The following is a 23708-nucleotide window of genomic DNA, read 5'->3' on the forward strand; positions in this document are numbered from 1 at the left end:
TCTGTCACCTCTTCCTCAACAGCCCCAGAGTCTTGTAGAAGAAGTGATATAGATGTCTCCTTTGTGGCTGAGCACTCCACTCACACTTGCTCTCTGTATATGGACCAGTTGTTGAGTTTCTGCATTCACAAGCATTCAGTGAACAAAGAAAAATTCCTATTATGTCTGTGAGTTGCACCAATCTCTGGATACAGAGACACAGAATAGAAGGAAGTATTACACTATGTTTACCTATGAGAATAATAGTCATGGGTGTACCCCAGGGCCCAGCCATAGGTTCTTGGCCAGTATTTCAGTACCAGGCATGCATTTCCTCCCGTTCAGCACTCCTGAACACAATCCAAAAGTAGTCGGTTACCTCCATAACACTTGTATCACCATTGGGCAATTAGACATACCCTGCCCTCCTATTATTATTGTGGCTCACAGAGCTCACAAATGGGTAAGAAGGCTGATGCACTCTTCTTACAACATGACAAATAGCACTTTTACTACTTTAATGCTAACAATAGGAGGAAACTTCCTGCTAGTACCAACCTGATTACTCCAAGTCATGTGACCAAAATGTGTGGTGTCTTGAGCAATAGATTCTTATCATCAAGTTCTGGTTTGCCACTCACAACAATGGCAGTAGTCTGCATACTTTTGGATGTCTCCAGAACATCACCAACCAACAACTCAAAGGGAGGTATCCAACATCTGGCACTGAGTTTTACTTGATAACCTATGGAAGAGTATTATTCCATCTGTAAAATTCTAATTAAACTATTCATAGAAATAGATATACATGTTTAGGAATCTTATGCAATTCTATGTTTTGACTTTATGTTTTCTCACATCTTTATGTTAGTTATCCCTCTAGCACCCCTTCTTCTGCTTCTTTCCACAATGCCCTGCTACATTCCTTTATCTGCTTCAACATCATTTGTCAACCTCTTAGTAAAAACTAATCATGATAACTTAGGTGTGGCATTTTAGCTCATAATATAGCCCTTGAAAGAAAATAGTGATTGAAATCTATGTCAGGAAAGCAATGTATGTAATCCAGGAAGTCTTTATCACTCAATAAAACTCTGTTCCTAACTTCAGTGTTTTGATAAAGACCTATAGTTAGATTGTTGTTAACCTACAAAAATAATCTTTTGGGGGAAAAATAATCTTTTTGGGAAAAGTTCAAGTTCACATATTTTATATTCAATATTGAATGATAGCCAGGTTATGCATACTAACCAAACTGTAATACTATCAGATAGTAATAATTAATTAGTCCTTTTTTATGCTTCTTTTTATTACTGCCTGTTGCAGCCAAGTGATCTAAGAAAACATCGGAGAAAGGTACTGTTAATAACTTCAATATGTTTATTACTTGAGTATTTTTCTATAAAGCATTTAAAATACTATTTTCAAAATTATTTTATTAGCATAAAATATAAATATTGATATATTTATGTGTTACTTAGTTTTAAATATGATCCAAAGAGCAAATATTTTAAAAATCACATTGTTTCTGGTTTCAAGGCAAAGATTCAGTTATGAGAATTAACTCATAGAAGTCACCCAACGCAGAGTGGGATATCGTAAGGTCAATATTTGAGCAGCACTGGTTGTTTTCAGTTTTTTTTAACTGTGTATTGTTTCTAATGTTGGATTTATTATTACTTGGTGATGATGAGCCAACAGATCTTGGTACACCTATGAAGAAAATATAACAATTTTTTAATAGTTTCAAAAGAAGAGGGGACATGCCCTGAAAAATCACGAAAGGTAGCCAAGAGGCATGAGTAAGATGAAAACATAGATGCTTGAAGTTGTTTTGAGATCTCTTTCAGAAAATGAAGAAAACGCAGGCTAAGCAAGTTTAGGATTGATAGAACTAGTTCAGGGTGATGGTGTAGGATAATTCTGTATTCTGTCAATCACATTTTAAATAAGTGATGATTGGTTAGTAGCCAGGCAGGAAATAGAGGAAATAGAGATAGAAATCAAGACACTAAGTACAACATGAATGCAATATGAGAGGCAATGAACTTGAATCAGAGTCACCAAATCCCATTTAATCTGATAAATATGAATAGCAAAGCTTTCTGCCAAAGGATCTCAGATGGGACAGATTTCAGAAGTACAGCAGGTCCTCTGACTTACAGCATCTTCCAGATGAGGAGCTTGGGGGCCGTGGAGATGACTCAGCCATTGAGAACACCTACTGCTCTCAAAGAAGACTGGAGTTTGGTTTCCAGCACTTACGTAATGACTCACAACATCCTTAATTCCATCTCCATAGGGTCCAATAACCTCTTCTGGACTCCGTACATTCATATACGCAGAGAAAATGTTCATACATGTGACAGAAAAATAAATAAAACTTTAATTTTTTAAAGAAGATTTGGCTGTTGGTATATGCTATAGCATATCTGAATCCAGAAAATATCATTGTTTCCTTAAAGAAAGCTATGTTACAACTGCACAAATTAAATTGGTGTATATTTCTGTTTTTTTTAGTTATGACCTATCTATAGAAATAAATATCTATATATAACTACATAGTACATATCCATATATATATATACATATATATAATGCATATATGACTATAAGGTTAACTTCATGCTCTAACTTGGCTCTAAGCAATAAAATTTGCCCTTACGTAGTTACGTAGTTCATCAGATTTTGACTTTCTCCACCTGTTGTAAAAGATCTAGGACAAACATGAATTTAGAAAAAAAAATCAAAGATAATAGTGTTTTAAAACGTTGGTCTTACAAGAAATAAAAACATAGAGTGAAAATTTTGCATAGAAAAATGTTGAGCAACAGAAGTCACAAAAAGAGGACCACTGACCAAGGACTGCTGTGTGGCCGGTTAAATAATTATATATTTGATCTCATTTAGATGTCAAAAGAATGAATTAAGGATAAGCATTATTACATTAATTTTATTAACTAATTGTTAATTGCAAAGTCTTTCTACAACAAAGCCTGGGATCCATTTATTTGAGTCTGGTGTTTTAAAGAAATGAAACTGGGGAGGGTGTAGTCTGATGGTGTGTGGCAATGTATTTTATAGGAAGATGCTTCAGGAAAAAATGTGAAGTAGAAATGAGTCCTCTCACCAAGCACAATTGTAGAAAATAACTATGGTTAGATCGTGAAACTGTGAAATTGCTAATTAATTAGTACCTGAACTATGCTCATAGTGTTTAGAATAAATGCAGGTTTAGAAATCTGGTTTTCTCATCACACTGGAGTCATTCTGGAAACAATTACTGAAAAGACTCTTCAGATAGGACTCTGGGGTTGAATCGAGGGAAGGAATTATATTCAGGACCCTCCCTGAACTGTGAGAGAATTATAATCCAAGGAGAAAAGTGACAGGGAAAAAAAGAAAAACAGCATTAAGTTTCAGGAATGCATGGAGTCTTCATTGTATATAACGACCTCTGTATATAGTATACTCTATGTAGACACAAGCAAGGCATTTCTGCAGAATATAGCTCTAAGTCATGCTGTGGCCACATGAGAACCTCTCATGTGTATTCCCAGAATCATGCATTCATAGCAGCGTTTCCATAACTTGATTTCTCTAAATAAACTGTGTTATGCAATGGTAACACTGATTTTTGCCAAGTTTTTTAAAGTCATCATTTTCTTATTTCCCTCTCTGATTTTCAAGTAGTTTTATATGTTCTGAGCAACATTATTCTTTACTAACATGCTTCTCATCTTTTCTGGTTTTTGTTTTGTTTTGTGTTTATTTTCAAAATTCCCCAAACCCATAATGAAATCAAATAATTTTCAGGAATTATGTTCTTACCTTTCATTTTTCTCCCCAGAAAAATACTTATCTTTCTTATAACCCACTGCATATTTTAAGCGTGCTTGGTATATTTTTTATTTATTGACTAATTTAAACCATTTTATCTTAAAAAGATATGAAAATCACATCATTAATAATATCAGTTTGCCTGTGTAATACATACTTGTTTGTGTTAAAATTACTCTAGTACCCTTCCATTAATGATTCTTGCTTTCAGGCAAGTTCAGTTGAAATTATAATTAGCTCATTGGATACGCTACTCCTGTTTCTAGATTGCAGTGGTGGAAGAAGATGGACGGGAGGATAAAGCAACAATTAAATGTGAAACTTCTCCTCCTCCAACACCCAGAGCAGTCAGAATGACTCATACACTCCCTTCTTCCTACCACAATGATGCTCGGAGGTAAGACTCAAGCAGGGTGCACATTAAATATTCTCTTCCCCAAATTCTTCCTCTTCCATCACTGTTGTCAAATAATCTGCTGTGTTATTCATAGAATAATAAGACTCAAGAGATGTCTCAATTGTTAAGAGTGTTTACTGGTTTTGCAGAGGACCAGAGACTGCTTCCCAGCACCTACTTCAGGCAGCTCATCAATGCCTATAACTCCACCTATAAGAGATCCAACATCTTCTTCTGGCTTCTACAAGCACTCTGCACTCATGTACACAAGACTCACACACAGACATTTACATATATATATACATGTAATTAGCAATAAAATTAATGTGCACATAATTTGACTTGAATTATATTTCTCTATCATGCATTTTCTGCTTTCCCTTTCTCCATATCTCTGTGACATATGAAAATTTCCAATCATATATCTAACTTCAGCTTTTAAAATTTGCAAGATAACATTTTTATATCTTTGTGACAAGTCCATATGTAAATTACTCTTCTATGTTTAGGAGAGATTTCCTATTATATTTATGACTAGTGATAGAAATTATAGGATTTCTGGGACAAGACTATAAATGTGTAGATATTGTAAGAGAAAGTGAGATCTAAAAAATCTATTCCTGGGCTTCTTTTGTCGCATATGTATGCTACTGCTCTGATCCTATGTCCTCAGGTAAAAATCCTTAGCACTAAAATGAACACAAGCCAAAATATTTTTTTAAAACGTTGAGGAGGCATTTCATATGCCATAAGCTTCGTCATAGTGTCCTATCCAAATGGCTAAAACTTTCAGGTTGGTCTCTCTAATCAAGAGCACCAATATGCCTCAGCATTCAGTTTACATCTTACACCCCAGACCTCTCCCTGGTTGTCAATGGCAGCAGCATTTCTAAACATAAGCGGCATGACTTAAAAATCAGCAATCTTCTCATTAGTAGCTTCATGACAAATGATTTTGAAAGGTGGGATTTCTGTGCAGACTGGCATTTTATATATATACATATATATATATATATATATATATATATATATATATATATATTTGATCGGTTTCAATTACTACTTTCAAAATTTGTACTTCTTTATTTCTCAAGAGCAGAGGATTATATATTATTATATGAGAAGCTTTTATTTATGGAGGGTAGAGTATAGAAACTCAAATTATATTGGGTGGATAAGTAAAGTTTAAGAACTGCATAGAGCAGCAAAATGTACAATGCTATAGCAATAGCTGGTGAACTCCTCTTTGTAAGACAGTGTCAGACATACTTATCAGAATAGAGAACTGATCAAGCATTTGGAAGTCATTTCAGTTTATTGTGCATCAAAATAGTATTTTATTGATAGCCATTGATCAGGAGGACAATGATGAGCATTTGTAATGTGTTGCTTCTAGATCTCAGTAAGATGGCATTAATAAAAATTTGTCTCTCATGAGCAATAGAGAATGAAGGATGAATAAAGCAATCCCCATGAAGACAAAAGTTAGTAGCTTCAATTTCACAATTAAAAGAATGCCATGTGTCATTCACTTTAAAGATAAAAAATATCTGTGTGGAAACAATAATGGACCAAATGCTCTCAATAAACAGATATTAAATATAAAGATGTTAAATTGGGCTAAGGTGGATTAATTTGATGGTATATAGGAAATAGAGGAAAAAAAGAGGTCTGGAACAAAATAATGTTATTTTTTTCTACTGAAAATTTGGAGACCCATGGAACCAAGAAAAAAGCATTTCAATAACTTGGAGAAAGATGAGGGGGAAAGGGGAAAAAATCACATTCTAAATTTCCCTGTTCCTCCTTTTCGTCGCTTCTAAAGGAAAGGCGCCTTGTGTGATTTGTGGATAGTGCATCAGAATGAACAGTTCTTCCTCTTTTGTGTTTTGCAGCAGTTTATCTGCCTCTCTCGAGCCAGAAAGCCTTGGGCTTGGCAGTGCCAATAGCAGTCAAGACTCTCTTCATAAAGCCCCCAAGAAGAAAGGAATCAAGTCTTCAATAGGACGCTTGTTTGGTAAAAAAGAAAAGGCCCGACTCGGGCAGCTTCGTAAGTACAGGGTTTTCACTTTTATTCCCACTGGGATTTGTCACTTCTGAGTGTCCTTGTGTTTCATTTCTCAGCTCTAAGTTCCTTTTAATACCTAGTGAGCTTTCAATTTAACCCGCTTAATAAAGCCAGTGTAGCTGACTCATGCTAAATAAAAGTTACAGTGAAACAATATTGTAAGACAATCAACTTTTTGATTTCTTTGTTAATAGTAATAGCTGGACTATTTAAAAAACTAATATGATAAAGTGGCATTAACACAGCTAATCAAGCATTATTATTGTCATCCATATTTTATTGATGAGTAAACAAAGTCTTAGTAATTTTCAGGATAAGTAATCACCATCAAAGGAGCTAGAGAGAGAGCTCAGTTGATCAAATGGAAAACAAGTAGCTATGAGGACCTGATTTCAGATTCCTGGAGCACACGTAAAAGTCAACATGGTGGGAGATGTTTGTAAGACCATTGCTGGCAAGGTTAGTGATAGGTGTCTCTATGGAGCTCACTTGACAGGTACCCTAATTAAATCAGTAAGCTTCATTGCGTGACACACAAGCAAGAAGATAAGATGGAGAATGATTAAGGAAGACAACTACAACTGTCACTTAGAACATCTATAAATATCAAATCTTAATTATGTGAACTTAAAATATTTTTGCAGAAAAGAGATAAAGTCTACATACACCAAAAGGAACTATAATGTCAGACAAAATAACAAGGGGATAAAATATGAATGATCCATAAATGCTATCACAGTATCTTGTTAGTAACTCTCAGAAATAAAGATGAGATTAGCAGAAAGCAATAAAGCCTTAAAAGTTTGGCTAGGATAAGTTATTATCAGTTTCTAATAATATGAATACATAAACCTAAATGACACTAGGTAAGTATATGATTATGAAAAAGACACATGCATATTCATACATTCGTTAATACAGAAATTATCAATTTAGCAATTGAAATTGCTGAAATAAAAATAAACCACTGGCACTTTGGCATAAGGAATATCTTCTTAGTGGCTGTTTTATTGGTGTAAAGAGACACCATGACCAAAGCACCTCTTATGCAAAGGAGCTTTAGAAGGTTAGACCATGAACATCACAGTGGGAAGCAGAAAGCATGACATAGGAGCAATAGCAGAGAACTTTATTTACATCCTCCATCCTGACCAGGATGCAGGGAAGGGAGGAGATCTTCCTGTATATATCTCTTTAGAGTTAAATTGTTAGGAGAAGATTGAGCTGCTTCTAATGGGAAATGTTAGTAGAGTTATACAGATTTTCAAATATGTTCTGGGCTCACTCTTTTAGAGAAACGATTATTTACAAGTAATGCCCCATCACCTGGGCTTAATTTTCTGCTATAGCACCAAAGTATTTCTACTTATGATCTTAAAGTTATGAGGTTTATTCAAATTATTCAAAATCACTTCCCTGGCATCCAGGCTGTTCGACGACACATGGCATCATAACCTATGATAGCTGATATGCATGTATGCATGTGACTGTGTGACAAGCATGGAGCTGTTGAAATGGAATCGGTGGATTTTGATTTCCCATAAAGGATCCTTAGGCAATAAGAAATATAACATAGCAAGTGATGACCAATTTCTTGAGTTCTTTGTATATTTTGGAGATCAGACCTCTGTCTGATGTGGGGTTAGTGAAGATCTTTTCCCATTCTGTACGCTGTCATTTGTATTGTTGACCGTGTTCTTTGCTTTACAGAAGCTTTTCAGTTTCAGGAGGTCCCATTTATTAATTGTTTCTTTCATGTCTGTGCTATTGGGTTTATGGAAGTGGTCTCCTGTGTCAATGCGTTCAAGTGTACTTCCCACTTTCTCTTCTATGAGGTTCAGTGTGGTTGACTTTATGTTGAGGTCTTTGACCTATTTGAACTTGAGTTTTGTGCATGGTGATAGATAAGGATCTATTTTCATTCTTCTACATGTTGATATACAAAAATGAAAATCTATTTTTAAGTATGTCTACATACCAGTCAAAATGTTTATTTCTTTTAATTTGCTGACCTATCATGGTCTTTACCACATTATTTGTTATTTTTAATATATTGTATAACTCACAATTGTATCATTAAAATGTTTGCTAAAATAGAGATCTTTATTTATTAACATTTTAGTGTACATGCTTATCTGAGGTTATATAATTTACTTTTCCATTTAAAATATTTTTTATTGTCTTTTATACTTTCAGTTGAATTTGATAATAAAATACTAAAGCATTAAGGATTTTTCCATCAAAATTACATTTTATCAGGATATCTAAGATATAATTTAAAACCTAGAAAATACACTCTCCTAAAAACCTAAGCTTTGTTTTATACTTTCAGAGACTCTGAATTTTTAGAACAGAATATATGAAGTTATGCTTAATTATGGTAACAAATATATCAACTCCTCCAAAGTCAGGAAGCAAGAAAACCTATTTATGCAGTTTCATTATAGAATTTTTTTTCTTCCAAAATTTCCATTGCTTAAAACATGATCATTTTATATTTAAAAAGTTGAGTTCTTGAAAAACTTTAAATTACAAGTTAATTGTCCTTTTATTACTCTAAAAATGTGTGATCCATCCAACAACCTCAAAATTGAAAGTATTTCATCAGCATTGAATAGGTTTGCTGCATCAATTTGTGGTGGAACCATGTGGACCAATAAAGAATTTTATGAGTTTTAAGTCAATAGTTCACTTCATCTCCACTTGAAGAAAACACCTTTATTGTTGTACTCTGATTATAAATGATAATTTATGGATAGCACATTGGAAATAAAGTCAAATATTATGTCACTATGCATAATGGAAATTTTCAGGTTTGAAAATGATTCCTAAGAGAATTTCAGTTAGCCACTGGATGGCTTTCCAAATAAGAGCCACAGTGAGTCTCCTTCATCATAAAAATCTTTCCACTGCATTAATTGCACATGAATATAATGAATAGAATAAATTTGGCCTTGTATCTTCACAATACTAAATTGAATTTGAACAATAACTGCTGTGTTTTGATTAAAGAGCCTTCTTACAATTATTCAGTTCAGTAATAAGATTATCAGGCTAAGAGCTAATTTATATCAAGATTCTGTGTTAATAATATCCAGCTTTACAAATTAAATGTAAAAAAATAAATTATGAAAAATAGTAGTAACTAATTTCCTAGTTCATTCTGTGAGTAAGAGAAACCATATCATAATCAAGTCCTCAAATTGTTAGCGGTAAGTTATGCAAAAGATGTATAACAATTGTCTTCAATGACTGTCTTCTGATATGTTGGTTAAATTTGGAGAATGACATTTTCTAAAAATTAAATTATGGTTAGTATTAGATTATTATTATTTGAGGATTTGCAGTTTTATGCTTAAATATAACTTAAATCCCTTCTATTTAAAATTTATATATATATATGTACAAATGTGTGTATATATACACGTATATATGCCTATACATATATTTATCTTCTACTGAAAAATGTGAATAATCTTTTTGAATGTGACTTCATATTTTTTACATACACTAAATACAAAGAGAGTGTAGGGTATAGTATTAAGCCCTCATTTTTCAATATAATCAAAAATTTATGAACCAATGTGAATTCAGGATTGTGGAGTGAAATAAATAGTTTATAAGATGTCTATCCATAAATGACACACATAAAATTTCTCTTGTTAACACCAAGATTACATATACTGTGTTTGTAACTCTACTATTCAAATAACATATTAGGTAAAAATAATCTTATTCAAGTCTTTTATAAAGACCTAATTTTTTTCAAAAACATAAAAAATCCAAAGTAAAGGCCATCCCTGAATGTAAAAGACTTCTGATTAAGGGTACAAGACTTAGCAGACTGAACACAGTGAGTTCCAGGAAGACCAGATGCAGAACTTTTAAAAGCCAACAAGGGCCTCTTTGTACTTTAAACTTGGTACAGAAGCATATGTCTAGGTTTCTGTTTAGCAGAATATTTCTGACAGTAAATGAGACATGACAAGCACACTAATCAAGTATTCACTCTTGCTTTCCACTGGAAAAGTCTAACAGAATGGCCTTGAACATTGATTACTGTGCAGCCCTCTGTTGGTATACATACATACTGCCCTCTGTTGGTAGACATACATACTGCCCTCTGTTGGTATGCATACATACTGCCCTCTGTTGGTAGACATACGTATATATTGCCTTCCATATTGATGCTTGTGAAAATGAATGGACAAGAGTAGGTACTTCTTTTTGTATTGATTTTTTTCAGAGATTTTGTATATGTAGCTCTGTCCTTTGATGTCTGTTGAGACAGTGATCCAAGGGCAAACCTAAAAGAAAGAGTGTTTCTGAGTAGTTGCTCCAAGAAGCCTTGGAGACTTTAACTTCAGGACGGACAAATACCTGTATCTTGATCTCAAGTCGTTTCTTCACAGGGGGCTTCATGGAAACTGAAGCTGCAGCGCAGGAGTCCCTGGGCTTAGGCAAACTTGGAACTCAAGCCGAAAAGGACAGACGATTGAAGAAAAAGTAGGTTTGGAGATCGTTTTTCCTTATTTTTCTAATGCTTCACTAGGCTTTACCGTTTCCTTTTGCAAGGACTTCAAGAAGAAAATAAATGGAAAATAAACCTATTTAGCAGCTTTCCTGGTATTAGCTCAAGCAACTCAGAGTTCATGTTTCAAATAATAATGAATTAAAGTTAGAAATGAGTGTAAACTCTCCCACAAGATAAACCACACAATTTAAACTAGTGACAAAAGCATTGATTTCAAAACTGAGTTACATGTAACATGCTTACATGTAGTACTGGCAACCATATAGGGCACTATTGAAGTTAAATGAAGTTCTGATTTAGTATGACAAAATGAGAGTGAAATTTTGTTTTTTCTCAGGACAATTATGTGTTTAGTTTTAATAATGAAAGATTTCAAAGTAAAAAAATAATATATTCCTCTGACTGAAAATAAGCTTAATATAGGCGGGAACAGATTGTTTTGCATCTGCCAGGAAACGATAGTGTATCTTTCCATTCACATGTAATATGGAACATTGAAATGACTTGTAAAATTGGAAAGAATTTAATTTCAACAGCTGTTAGAGAGGGATTCCATGAATAACATATTTTTAGCAGCATAGTAACATTTCAGTGACAAAAAGTCATCATCCTGAAAGCAAAGTCTTTAAAAGCATAATAATTTCCCTTTATTATCAAGTCTCCTTGTGAGCTGCTCCATCTCTGCTTTCTAAAGGTCCATTGCATTGTTTCAATGGTTTTTGTATTTCTCCTTTCTCCTGCCAAAGTATCGTCATTTCTCTGGCTATCAATTTGTGATCCATAAATTTCCGTTGTGACAAAGCACAGGTTTGTCCAGGTACTTCATGTTTTGTCTTTTGTCTTGTATTCCAGGCATTTGCCAATAAAAGTAAATTGCACAAGACATCATTAACATGATAATTTAGTAGCTGGCAATTTACTGAAACTACCCAGACCCAATAGAAATGCAATCTGGAAGAAAGTTCTTGAGAATATTGTATCTTGAACAAGATTAAATAGTCTGTCATGAAACGTTTCTTATTTCGGTTCTAGTAACTTAAAAATATTAGTATTTTCCATAAACTGCTCCCAATATCTGCATTTGTGTCATCCTTAAGGAATGCAATTTCTAATTTCATAACTGTCTGTGGTGAGCATTCTTCTAAGAAAATGATTATTTTCTTTGTTTATATTCTGGTTAGTTTACTACAAGTAGAAAAGAAACATGAAATTTTAAAACAAGTCTGACTAATGGACAGAATTAATTAAAATATGGAAAACATTTCATTTTGTATTGACTACTCCATAACAAGGACCCAGTGGCATATATAGCCAGCGCAGTGAGATCTGATGTGGCGAAATGCTTACATTTACTCGGTACTTGCTTAAAACAGTTATTTTTGTGTTAACAGCAATATTATAAAGGATGTTTCATTACATATCAATTATCTCCACATCACAGTATTTCCAATTAGTTATTCTCATTATATATTAGTGGCTCGTTCTCAAGCTGAAACTCAACTATTTGCATATTTAACACATTTTATAGTCCTGGTGGTCCTCATTCAAATTTGTGATTTTCCATTGGTTTCCTGCCTTCACTCTCTTAGTCTTTAAAGGTTGAGAAATTTATTCATAAAATCTAGTGTTCATGCAATGTTGTGATGTTTGTCATGTGAGTTCACCTTTGCATTTGTTGTGTTGCTTAGATCTTACCCATCATTCTCTTTCTGATTTCACTGGATTATAGGTGAATTTTTCTGTATGATGAAAATGAAGATCTCTTCCAAAACCGACATTAAGAGCAGACATAAATAAGAATTTTACACTTTCACTTTCGTGTCTGTCATCCTGATCATGAAGCACTCATTTCCTTTTCTCAGCCATGCAGCCAGTTATTTAAGACCTTATGCTATTTGCTTAAGAGAGTTTAAAAGTTAACATTAATCATAGCAATATTAAACACAACAACACAGAATAATATAGATCAGCCAAATGCTGAATAGATTAGACAAAAACACAAAACAAAACAACCTCAATATCTAAACATGGTTCAATTCATCCAAATTCTAGGGCAAGTCTATGTTTGGCTAGTACTTCTATTTTAGTTGCTTTTCTCATTGCTGTAACAAAACACTTAACACGAGTCATTTGAGAAAGGAAAAGGTCATTTTGTTTGGCAGTTTCTGCATTACAGTCCATAATTATAGGAAATGCGTATTGGGAGGAACAAGAGGAAGATGGTCTAATCACATCTACGGTTAGAAAGTAACCAATACTGATGCTCAAAGTACTTTGTTCTTTTTATTCAGAAGATGATCTCAGCCCTGGCAAATGTACCACCCACTTCTAGATTTGGTCTTTCCATTGCAATTAACATACTCAAGAAAATCTCCCCAATGCCCACCCAGAGGTCTGTCCTCATGTTTGAGTCTAGGTTCTATCAAGTTGACTGTTAAGTTTCACCATCCCTTTGCCAATGAAGAGAAACTGCCATTCTTTCCGAAATTCATAATTTGTCTGATTATAAACAATAAACAAAAAAATAGACAGTCTTTAGATCAGATGTCAACATAATGCTGTTAAAATGGGGCTTGCACATCTGGCAAGTGTGCGTACCAGTTAAGAGCTGCTAGGCACGGTCTTCCAAAGTCTCAGGTATAAACCCTATGCCATCTTAATGGTAAAGTTTACAATTTTGTCATGTGATAATATGATACACTAAAGACAACAACTTTTTTGTGTCATCAGTATTCTTGCATGCAAAAATATTTTGGAAAAATATTATTTATATTTTACTAGTATTTTATCAGATTTTTAATCTCTACATTCCCCCCTAATATATGTAGCTATTAGTCTCTCTTCTGTCCATCCTTAGGAATGTGATGAGAATAAGGGAGGACCTAACTCCCTGAGGTACTGGAGATTTTAAAAGAGACTTTATAATTAAAAAAAAACTAACAAATAATCATCAAAGGTTCCGAATTATTGCTTTAAAAATATTCTCAATAATTTTTAACTAAGTGCTATTCTTCCAGTCATATTTAATGTTAATAATGGTAATTCCTTGCATATTGTATATATAATTTATTTTCCAATTTATTATTTGGTATTTTTTTAGATCTTTTGGGTGGTCTTAATGCTTGAGGTTCTAAAATTCTTTTAGTCTATGTCTATTTGTTGATTGATTTATTGATTTATTTATTGATTGATTGTAATGCCAAAGAACAATATGTGTGCTAGAAAAGTATTCTAGCAATGGCCTATATACCCACCCATTATGCATTTTATGTACATTTTACATTCTTCTTTATATTTTCCTTCTGTGATGTTGTCAGATTAGACCATTCAACATATTGACCCAAGGAGTTCACGTTTGTAATGTCTTTTTTGATCCCAAGAAACATATTATATTATTGACTGGACTAAAGCTAAAGATGGCTTCATAAATAATCAAACATATCTAACTCTGAAGACAAAGTGAGTAAGCAGGACATTTTTGAAAACCAACACAAATGTTACTGAGTGGATATTTATTTACAAAAACATGAGTCATTGAAATTATTGCTTAATCTTTATGGTTATTTTTCCCCAGACTGCCAAAATTCTAACATTTTTAGTGAAATATATATCTACTTGTTTAAAGTCTCCTATATCTTAATACATAATTGAAAAGTATTGCTTGAGGTTTGACACGCTAAGCTAGTAATCATTTTCTTCAGTTATAGCATCACTGATACATTATTATTGCATAGTTTAGTTTTGTACATCCTCCTGAATTGTTAATACTACTAAATGAATATTGGTTTTATATTTGTATCAATTTTTAACATCATTAAAATAAAATCAATGCTCCAATTCAGCTACCAAGATCATACTCTCCAGAGAACTATCATTTTCCTTGGAGCATGGCAATCAAATTTAATCACCACCAATGAATCTTTATATTAGAACTTCAAAGAGCTCAAAGGGAAGCGCTATAGATTTGATTAATTTATTCTCATCACATTCCTGAGGCTCCACTTACACACATAATTTTTATTATGTTTGGAGATGCTAAACTTTTAATCCTTGGCATTTCAGAGGTTCAGAGTAAGCATATCTCTAAGCAAAGTAAATGTCACTTAAACTATTTATACTCTAAAGTACCACAAAACTCCATAATATTTTTATTCAATAAATATTTATCAAGTGACTATGTGCCAATTTTAACTTATAAACAAGTTGTAGTCAAGACCTTGTGTTCAAAGATGTGAACATATTTTCCTCTCTAGGTGGTATTGTGTACATGGAAGGTAAACATCTGATTTTCGCTCACACACGTCCATTTTCTAGCTATACTATAGAAATGGACTTTAGCTACATAAAACACAAAGAAGGAGCAACTGGGCAGAAACTGAGCCTTTCATGGATCCCTGAGACATCAGAGCCAAGGTCCTTCCAGATGACAATAAGAGATTATATTTCTGTACTGTGCTTTCAGAAGCACATCCATTCCTCCTCACTCCATTGGAGTCTTGAAACCCAATTAAATTACACAGAGGAAGGATATGCTACTGCTGAGGGTTCATGCAGCCACTAAGGGTGTGCTGCTGGGTAGCCAACTCAAATAATCTATTATAGTAAAACTTTTAGGAACCTAAACCCAATATTTCTTTGGAAAAATATGTTCCAGTTTTTTTTTCCTCAGAGCACAGAGTATGGCTTTGTGCCTGTATTAAGAGCAAGCTATCATTTTAGAGATCTGCTGTGCTCTAACCAAGGACAATCAAAGAAGTCTTTCCTAAGCCTAAATAATATGATACAAAGACTAACAGTGAAATACAATGCAGTGTTCTTTCATGAAAACTAAAGCTAAGAAAACTGGTAGTGATTTCTTTTACGTAGTTAGACATATCTGATCTCTTTGAAAAATGACAAAAAAAAAACGAGAAAAGAAAAAGTTAGAGCCAACAGGAGAGTAACAATACATTACAGAGTAAGCATCATCCAAGTTTTATATGATCAAACATTCCGTTGCTTTCAAGAAGTATTTAGATCTAGAAAAGTTTAAATAATAAAGACTAATTAGAAATTAAACTCCAAGTCTTACAAATGCTAGAATAACCTTATTTTCTAAATAAATTCTATCACTAATTTTGCTAAAAAGCTTTTTATTAATTTGACTAAATAAGTCCTAAATAAAATGAGTGCAGGATAAGTTTGGCAAACAGTAACACTTCATTTATTCATTTAGTGTTGTTATATCCCAATTACTGTCATATAGACTATTGAATTTCCCAATTTACAACAAAAAAAATATCTGGACGGACAGACATGGAGACAAATGATTGCACTTAAGATCTTCTGGTTCCATGACACTTATCTAAGTTACAGGCTTTGGGAAAGAATAACAAAAGGGGTCCAACCTGAAGGTCATCAATTGCTCTAGTTCTAAACTTATTCTTCAAGATTAAAACCTTTGTGACGAAAGGAGCTGAACAAATGGTCTGATGATGACTTACTGAAATACGAAGTGAGTGCAAGGCACTGTGATTAGCGGCTAAAATAAGAACAGATTTTGTCAAACTATGTAAGAGAAGATGCACCGAAGATTTTTGATAAGGTACTTCAGTGAGCTTTGTAGTTATTCAACATTTATAAATTTCAGTAGGGATCTTTATTTAATCCTGCTATCAACTGCAGGACTACTATAAATATATGTATGTGCATATATATTCACAGCTTCTCAGAGATGGGAGTATGATTTTAGTAAAACAAGAAAATGAACAATACCCAGTAAAGAATTTTTCATTCAACACAGGTGGTGAAGGGTCAAAATTCTATGTACTAACTAGTTAATAACTGGACCTTGTGCAAGGTGTGGGAAAGATAATTGAATATCATGTGTACTCAGAGGAACATCACTGAGAATAGTTGGAAGATTTCAAGGCATGTTTTCAAACTCCAGTAGAAAGGATTGGGGATATGTTCAATGTATAGAATGAGAACCCAGATGCTGTCAGGGGCAATACTAACCAAAGAAGTCCGATTCTGGTGTTTTGATTAGAACTTGAGCCAAAGTCAGAGGTTATTAATCTGATGAAGTTGAGCCAACTCTAAGACTGCCTCTGGTCATTACAGACCAGAGAAGAAAGTACTGACCACTTGGAAGGGAGTATGGACCCTTAATTATATTCAACCCAGACTAAGCAATCATGTGTATTTGGTAGGATTTCAATAAGTGAATTAACTATTCATTATTCATTGAGAGATTGAACTATATGTTGACAAGAAGCAAAAGTCTAGCTTAGAGAGCCAAGTTTATTGGGTTACCTAAAGACGTGTAGGTAGCTCAAACATAGCTACCTCCTACTAAATGTCTAACACAAGATGAGTGGGGACTCATGAAATTTTGATCACTGCAGATGCTCCCTATGCAGCTTGTAGACCAGGGCTTCTCAACCTTTAATGCAGCCCCTCATCTTGTGATGAGCCCCAACCTCAACATTATTTTCACTGTTACATCACAACTGTAATTTTGCTACCACTATGAATCATAATGTAAATCTCTGTGTTTTTTGATAGTCTTAGTCAACCTCTGTGAAATGGTCACTCAAACTCCAATGAGGTTGCGACTCACACCTTGAGAATCACTATTGTAGAGGCTCAGCAGAGCCTTTTAAGATTTGTGAGCTCAGGGCTTCATAGGTTCTGTGAGCTTCCAGTGTCTGAGTTTCCCTCCCATCTCCAACAGGTACTTGCAGGTATGAAGGAAACACCTATACAATAGTAACTATGTTTCTTTTTGTCTTTTATTGAACGTAGATTTTTTCCTCACATAATCTATCCTGATTATGATTTTTTCTCCCTCTGTTCCTACAAGTTAATCCCCAGTAGCTACAGTTACATTAAGTCTTTGGAGAGCTAGAATTTTCAGTTTACTGACTAGCACGCCATCATAAAGATAACTTCACAGAACAGATTTCAATATAACTTCTTACCATTCCTTTGTTCAAATAAAGTTATTTTAGATGAAAAATATAAAATAAATAAAATATATTGTTAGGACAAAATTTTTGAACTATGAACTTGACTTTGAGATTTGTTTGATGTTTATTGTAATATCTTTTATTTTGTATTTCAAAGGTTTTTATATTACTGTAATCCCTAATTATTTAAAACATTACAAATGAAATATGATGACAAGTAATGTTTCACTGGGCCCAAATTTAATCAACAAATGTACTGGAAAATGATGAATCATTCACAGTCAGGGTGAGGGTGATTACTTTGCTCATGGTCACAATCCATCCCAGATGAAGTGGTCAGTTTTCCTGGAAGGCTCAGAGTTTGTGCTCTGTCTCTTTTCCAAGTTCAACACACAGGTGTGCTGGTAAGAAATCCAGTTAAAATGCATGAAGTATCTCTTTTAGGTCATATATTATTTCTTTTCTGTATGTGATGTGAAAGATCTGTGAGTTCAGTAACTTTGGAAATTGTTTTGCCAACTTTTAGACATTTATGTTTTGGTTTATAAGAAAACTTAAGGAAATTGTTGCAGCTGTTCTGGAACTGAGGCCAATGAACATGCATTTTCTCAAAGCACCCCTTGTTTCTCTGAATGAATGCTATTGGAGGAGGCATGTGCAGAGTGTTTACGACACATCAAGCTTTTCTTTATGATAGTTTTGCAATGTAGAAGGAAATGCTTTACTTTGCTTAATTTCTCAACTAGGAATTTCTGCCTCATATTTTCTTAAACTGAATATAGTTTATGGGTTGTAGCAATGGTTTCTTTTCTAAGAATTGTTTATTGTTTGCATAGAAATTTTAAAATATTATTCTCATTGCTTTTTGTTGGATTATTTAACTTCCATATTTTCTAAATGCCTCTACTACATCCAGGAAGCAAGTAGTTAAGTTCAAAGCTAAGTTTGAATGAGTTTAGTTTTGTGATGATCCTGATACAGATAAATCACCCAATTAATATTTTATAAGCAACATTTGCAAATACCTGTTCAAGTAACCAAGTCTCCCATAAAATCCATATAATTGGCTCAGGTTTAATATTTTATTGCACATATACAAGAAAATATAATAATACAGAAGAAGCTTAATCAAGTAGTTTTACACATCATTTGTTAATACAGGTGTACATGTCTTCTTAAAGCAAGAATTATTGTAAATCTTGTTAGAATAAAAATTCTGCATCTGTAATGGATTTCATAATTTTTTCTTACAATGGATAATAATGAATAAAGCACCTGTTAACAGTTTTGACAAAATGAAATTTGGAGCCCAATTTTCCTGACCCTCCAATACATGCCTTCTCCACTCAAGACGTGCCTTTCTGCTTCGCCATTTTTCTTGAGTTTAAATGGTGGCCTTGATAGGTGGTAGGCTGTTCTGTAAGGAATTTTTCCTATTTATAAAATGACACATTTGTAGTCTCAAGTAAGGAATGTTCTTTGCTCTTTTCCTGGGATGTACTAGAGGCTAAGAAAATTTGGCCCTGCATGTTTCAGAGTGACTCATACTAAATACAGACTTATTGGTCAACCGTCAGATGTGCCTGCAGCCTGAGCAGACTTGTGGACTTGGTGTGTATCGTGGTGGAATCAACACAGTACTGCCACTACTGAAATGGTTGCTAAGACACCATGTTGTGCTGCCATGAGATTTCTCACCTCTGAAATGATGCTATTGTTTGATTCCATGCTTTTCTTTGGATTGAAATGTATCCATTAACATTTGTGTGCTTTTCTTTTCCATCCATCCTTCCCCATCTCATGAAAAGCACACCGGGGTAAGTTGACTCACAACGGCTGCTGAACATGTTGGTTTTCAGCACCATCTTTTTTGTTGGTTTGTTTTGTTTTCTCTTTAGCACTTCTCTTTTCAGTTCTAACACCAACTGCACTGCCTCTGACTTAAAATGAGATTCACAATGTCCACTCATTTCTACACAGAAAAAGGAATCATTGGTTCAGAGAAATATTTATATTTGAATTACATTGGCTTTTTGAAAACTAGTATTGCTTGGTTCTATGAGATGCATGCAAATTTACCTTGTAGACCTTACTGCCCTAACTCTCAAGTCTTTCTTCAAGAGTTAATGAGAGCTCCTTAAGGCTCAAGTCCTGCTTCCAAGATGAGCTTCAACTCTTTGTGCTGCTTGGCTGAAAATGTGCTTAACTAGTGCCCGTGGTTCAGTCCTTCAAATTACATTCAGGAGACAAACTCATTTGTCAGTTTTCAGAACTCATTTTGATGGAAAGGGCTAAGTGATGAATCTCCTCAGTAAGGCACTGATAATGGTCAAGGTGACCTAGTTTTTAGCCAAATGTATGCCTTTTCCCGTTGTTTCTTATATGGGTGATTATTTTTTTAATGGTTCCAAATACAAAGTTCTCAAGTAAGAGTTTCAAATTTAAAATCCTTCTCTCACAGGTAAGGGAAATCACACAAATCCCCAAAACTAGGCAAAGAACTATAGGCAACTAATGAATGGTAAGAAAAGGAGAAATAGTCTTCTTTTTTTTTTTTTTTTTTTTTGGTTTTTTGAGACAGGGTTTCTCTGTGGTTTTGGAGTCTGTCCTGGAACTAGCTCTTGTAGACCAGGCTGGTCTCGGACTCACAGAGATCCGCCTGTGTCTGCCTCCCGAGTGCTGGGATTAAAGGCGTGCGCCACCACCGCCCGGCAGAAATAGTCTTCTTTAAGGAAGAGCCCTCCAATTGGTTATCTAACACCAAGTGATCAGCCCTGAAATAATATACATATGTATGTATATATATATAATCATATATATATGTTGAATACATTTCATGCGTATATTTAGGATATTAAAACATATGCAGAGGAATGGGGGCATTGCTGTGTGGAGAGTCAGGTTTTGTATAACAACTATTAAAGAAAAAAAAAAACATGTCCTTGAGAGACAGCCAAGGAGAGGTACAAGAGAGGTTATGATAGAAAAAAAAAAGGAAGAGGTAAAATGGCGGAATTATATTTTGATTTCAAAAAGGTTTTAAAATTATTAATAAAAATGAAAAATGGACAAAAACTCCTCTTCTGAAAAATAGAATTAGGGTATGTTGTCCGTTCATAAAATAGGGATTTAAAGTGAAAGTCAAACAGAATATGTACAACATTTATGAAGCATTTACATCGGTGTAGGCTCTCGTAAAATAGGCCACATGATCAGTTCACTAAGGCATTTTGTTAGTTGTGCTGTATTACTGTTCTTAACATAATTTCCCCCATAAATTTAATGACACAGTAGAGAGAAACCTCAGTAGACAAGAGCACTTGCTACACAATCACAAGAAGAATTCTGACCCTTGAATGCATGTCTGGATGTCCTAAACACAAATACAAGTCCAGGTTCAAGGGGAGAACTTGCCTCAAAGTAATAGGCAGAGAGTGATAGAGAACACCTAACACTCTTCTAGTTAATAGTATCGTACTGTTATTTACTGTTGTTTATGTTTTCTTTAGTTTATTGATATGCTCTAGTTACTAGACCAAATTATTTCAAAGTATTTTACTTGTTTTAGTTTGTATATTGTATGATATTAATGAAAATGTTAGTAAAATATTCAAAGCTGCATTGCAAGCTAAGGTCCACCCTTGACAGGCAGGTAGCCTGATGGTTTCTGTAAATCCGTCTCAACATCACTCTCTCTAGCAGCATTTAATACCATCATACACATTTTCCCTGCTGCTTTTCCATTATTTCTACATTTCTGAAGGGAAATAACTAAAAGAAATGACATATTAAAAATCAATGGCAACAAAAAAAGAATGACTCACTGCAGTTATTGTAATGGATTGGGATACTGGCTCTTAATCTCAAATTGAAATGTCTCAAATGTTTTAGGGCTTGTGTACTGCAAAACGTCAAACTACTTCCACTAAATCAAGAGCAGAAGAAGGTACAGTCAAGGAAGCAGATAGTCAGCAATGATGACAAAGGAGAGAAGAGGCTAAGGGTTTGGATTTAAAAATCAGAACAGTCCCACTTGCTTGCTATGCACCCTTGGTGGCCTGATTGTTCCCTCTGCTTACTAATACAACTCTCTGCACCCAGTAAGGGAATTAGTGAATACATACAAACACAGGAATGTGAAAACTGAATACTTCCAAGCTGAGCAAAAAAGGCCTCAAAATCGGATGAAGCAGGGAAGCAACAGAATCTACAACTTGGAGCATTACCAAAGCTTTCCAGTAAATCCTCAATTACAATCAGGAAGTGGGTAGGGAGTTCAGACAACAGTGTCAAGTAAAAAATGAAATCACTTAATGGGAAGTAATGCAGGTCCCTCTAGTTCTCAAAATCAGCATTGGTAATTGTACTCCTTAATCACAGTCTGTGTGTTCACTCCTTTTTACTTGTTTTGAAAATTATTAAATTCAAAATAAATTGAGAGAATAAATCATGTAAATCCCAGCTGAAACTCACAAATACATCAGATTCCTTCACTGAGACTAGTTCCTATATTGCATAGTCTCTAGAAGAAAAAGAGAGAGTTTAAATATGAATAATTTCAAGAACTTAATATAATTTATTTATTTCGGAAACAGCCATATACATGTTATTGGAGTCTATCTAAATTCTATTTAAATATCATAGATTTCACTGAGTATGAAAATGCCCAATAATTTCTTTCACACACATAATATCCTTGTGCTTTAAAAGTCAATCAAAATTGTTAATGTTGTTTTGGAACTTAAATTTATGACACTAGCTATATATTTAAGTAATCAGTGTTCTGAAGCATTTGATTGGGATTTTTGATGTCTTCCTGTTCAGAATAATTATGTTAATGAAGATATATATTATCAGCTTGCAGATATTTCACAAATTAGGTAGCACCATGCATCATTCAAATTTCCATACAAGAATTCCAACTCGCTCCTCCTGTTAGTATGATATTCACAGAATTTGTCAACAAATACAAATTACTTAATAATAGAGTTCTAAATCCCACCCTCACTTTCTAGAAAGTCCAGGCTGGCATAGAACAGATAATCCTCCTTCTGCCTCCCACATGTGTAAGTCAGAGTCCTGTGCTGCCATGTTTATACATAGTATGTTCATTCTTCAGTTGAACTCTGAGGAGACTACATCATCTGTAGTTGTTGGGTTTTAATACATGAAGGCATTTACAAAGAACAATGCCAGGAAATTGATGGACACCCCCTACTATCCTATTCTAATGAAGACACCGTTTCTGATACAATGTTAAGAGCCGATGATTAGATTGTCAAATTGTGTGAACATTTTCTACAGCCACCTGTTTATTTCTTCTTGTTTTAACTATTTACAATGGGCCAAATGAACTCTCAAGACATGCTTTTTAACTCTAAGACTACAATGACACAGGTACACAGTCACTGCAACTGTAGCAGCAAGTTTATCAATTCCATTTCTGTCTATAACCTATATCCATCATCCTTGACCAAGATACAGAACCTGGTCGGAATTATAAAAGTAAAGCATGCTTCCTTCAGTACTGTATAAAGATAAGAACCACTATGTATGAGAGTAAGGATGGAAAGGACACTTAGTGACATAAAATACATGAGCCACATGAAAAGAAAACGTGGATAATATCTTTTCAGTGTTACTGACAATGAGGAAGACACAGTTACCCTTCATTTTTAGTTATTAAATGTTTCAAATTTGGTGGCCAAGTTGTTGGGTTTTTAGCTTTTCTCCTCAATTGCTCTGATTACAAAGAGCCTCTCTTCATTAGTGCTCATATCTCTCTGTGTGTCAATACACATCCAAGTGATTAAATTTATTTGTATGTACACACACACATATATATATATATATATGCTCATTTGCACTTAGATAAAGCTTCAGACAGTAAATGATGATTGATATCTCTTATTTTATGAGACATGGTGCTTCATTTATTTA

The 23708-nt window shown here is 34.0% G+C and overlaps 1 protein-coding gene across 31 annotated transcripts in view; it reads left to right on the forward strand.

The window, feature by feature from the left end:
- Nucleotides 1-23708, forward strand: part of Ppfia2 (PTPRF interacting protein alpha 2) — a 330645-nt gene that overhangs the window by 273955 nt on the left and 32982 nt on the right. For 17 of the 31 annotated variants that reach the window (XM_057757747.1, XM_057757744.1, XM_057757752.1 and 14 more), the window contains 4 exons: nucleotides 1306-1335; nucleotides 4086-4216; nucleotides 6112-6266; nucleotides 10697-10790. In XM_057757747.1, the coding sequence (XP_057613730.1) occupies nucleotides 1306-1335; nucleotides 4086-4216; nucleotides 6112-6266; nucleotides 10697-10790 (410 nt within the window). Of the gene's footprint in view, nucleotides 1-1305; nucleotides 1336-4085; nucleotides 4217-6111; nucleotides 6267-10696; nucleotides 10791-19576; nucleotides 19586-23708 lie in introns of all 31 variants that reach the window. The other 14 variants (XM_057757739.1, XM_057757750.1, XM_057757738.1 and 11 more) reach the window with 1 other exon arrangement.

This window comes from Chionomys nivalis, chromosome 25, assembly GCF_950005125.1.
Source record: "Chionomys nivalis chromosome 25, mChiNiv1.1, whole genome shotgun sequence".
Lineage (NCBI taxonomy): Eukaryota > Metazoa > Chordata > Mammalia > Rodentia > Cricetidae > Chionomys > Chionomys nivalis.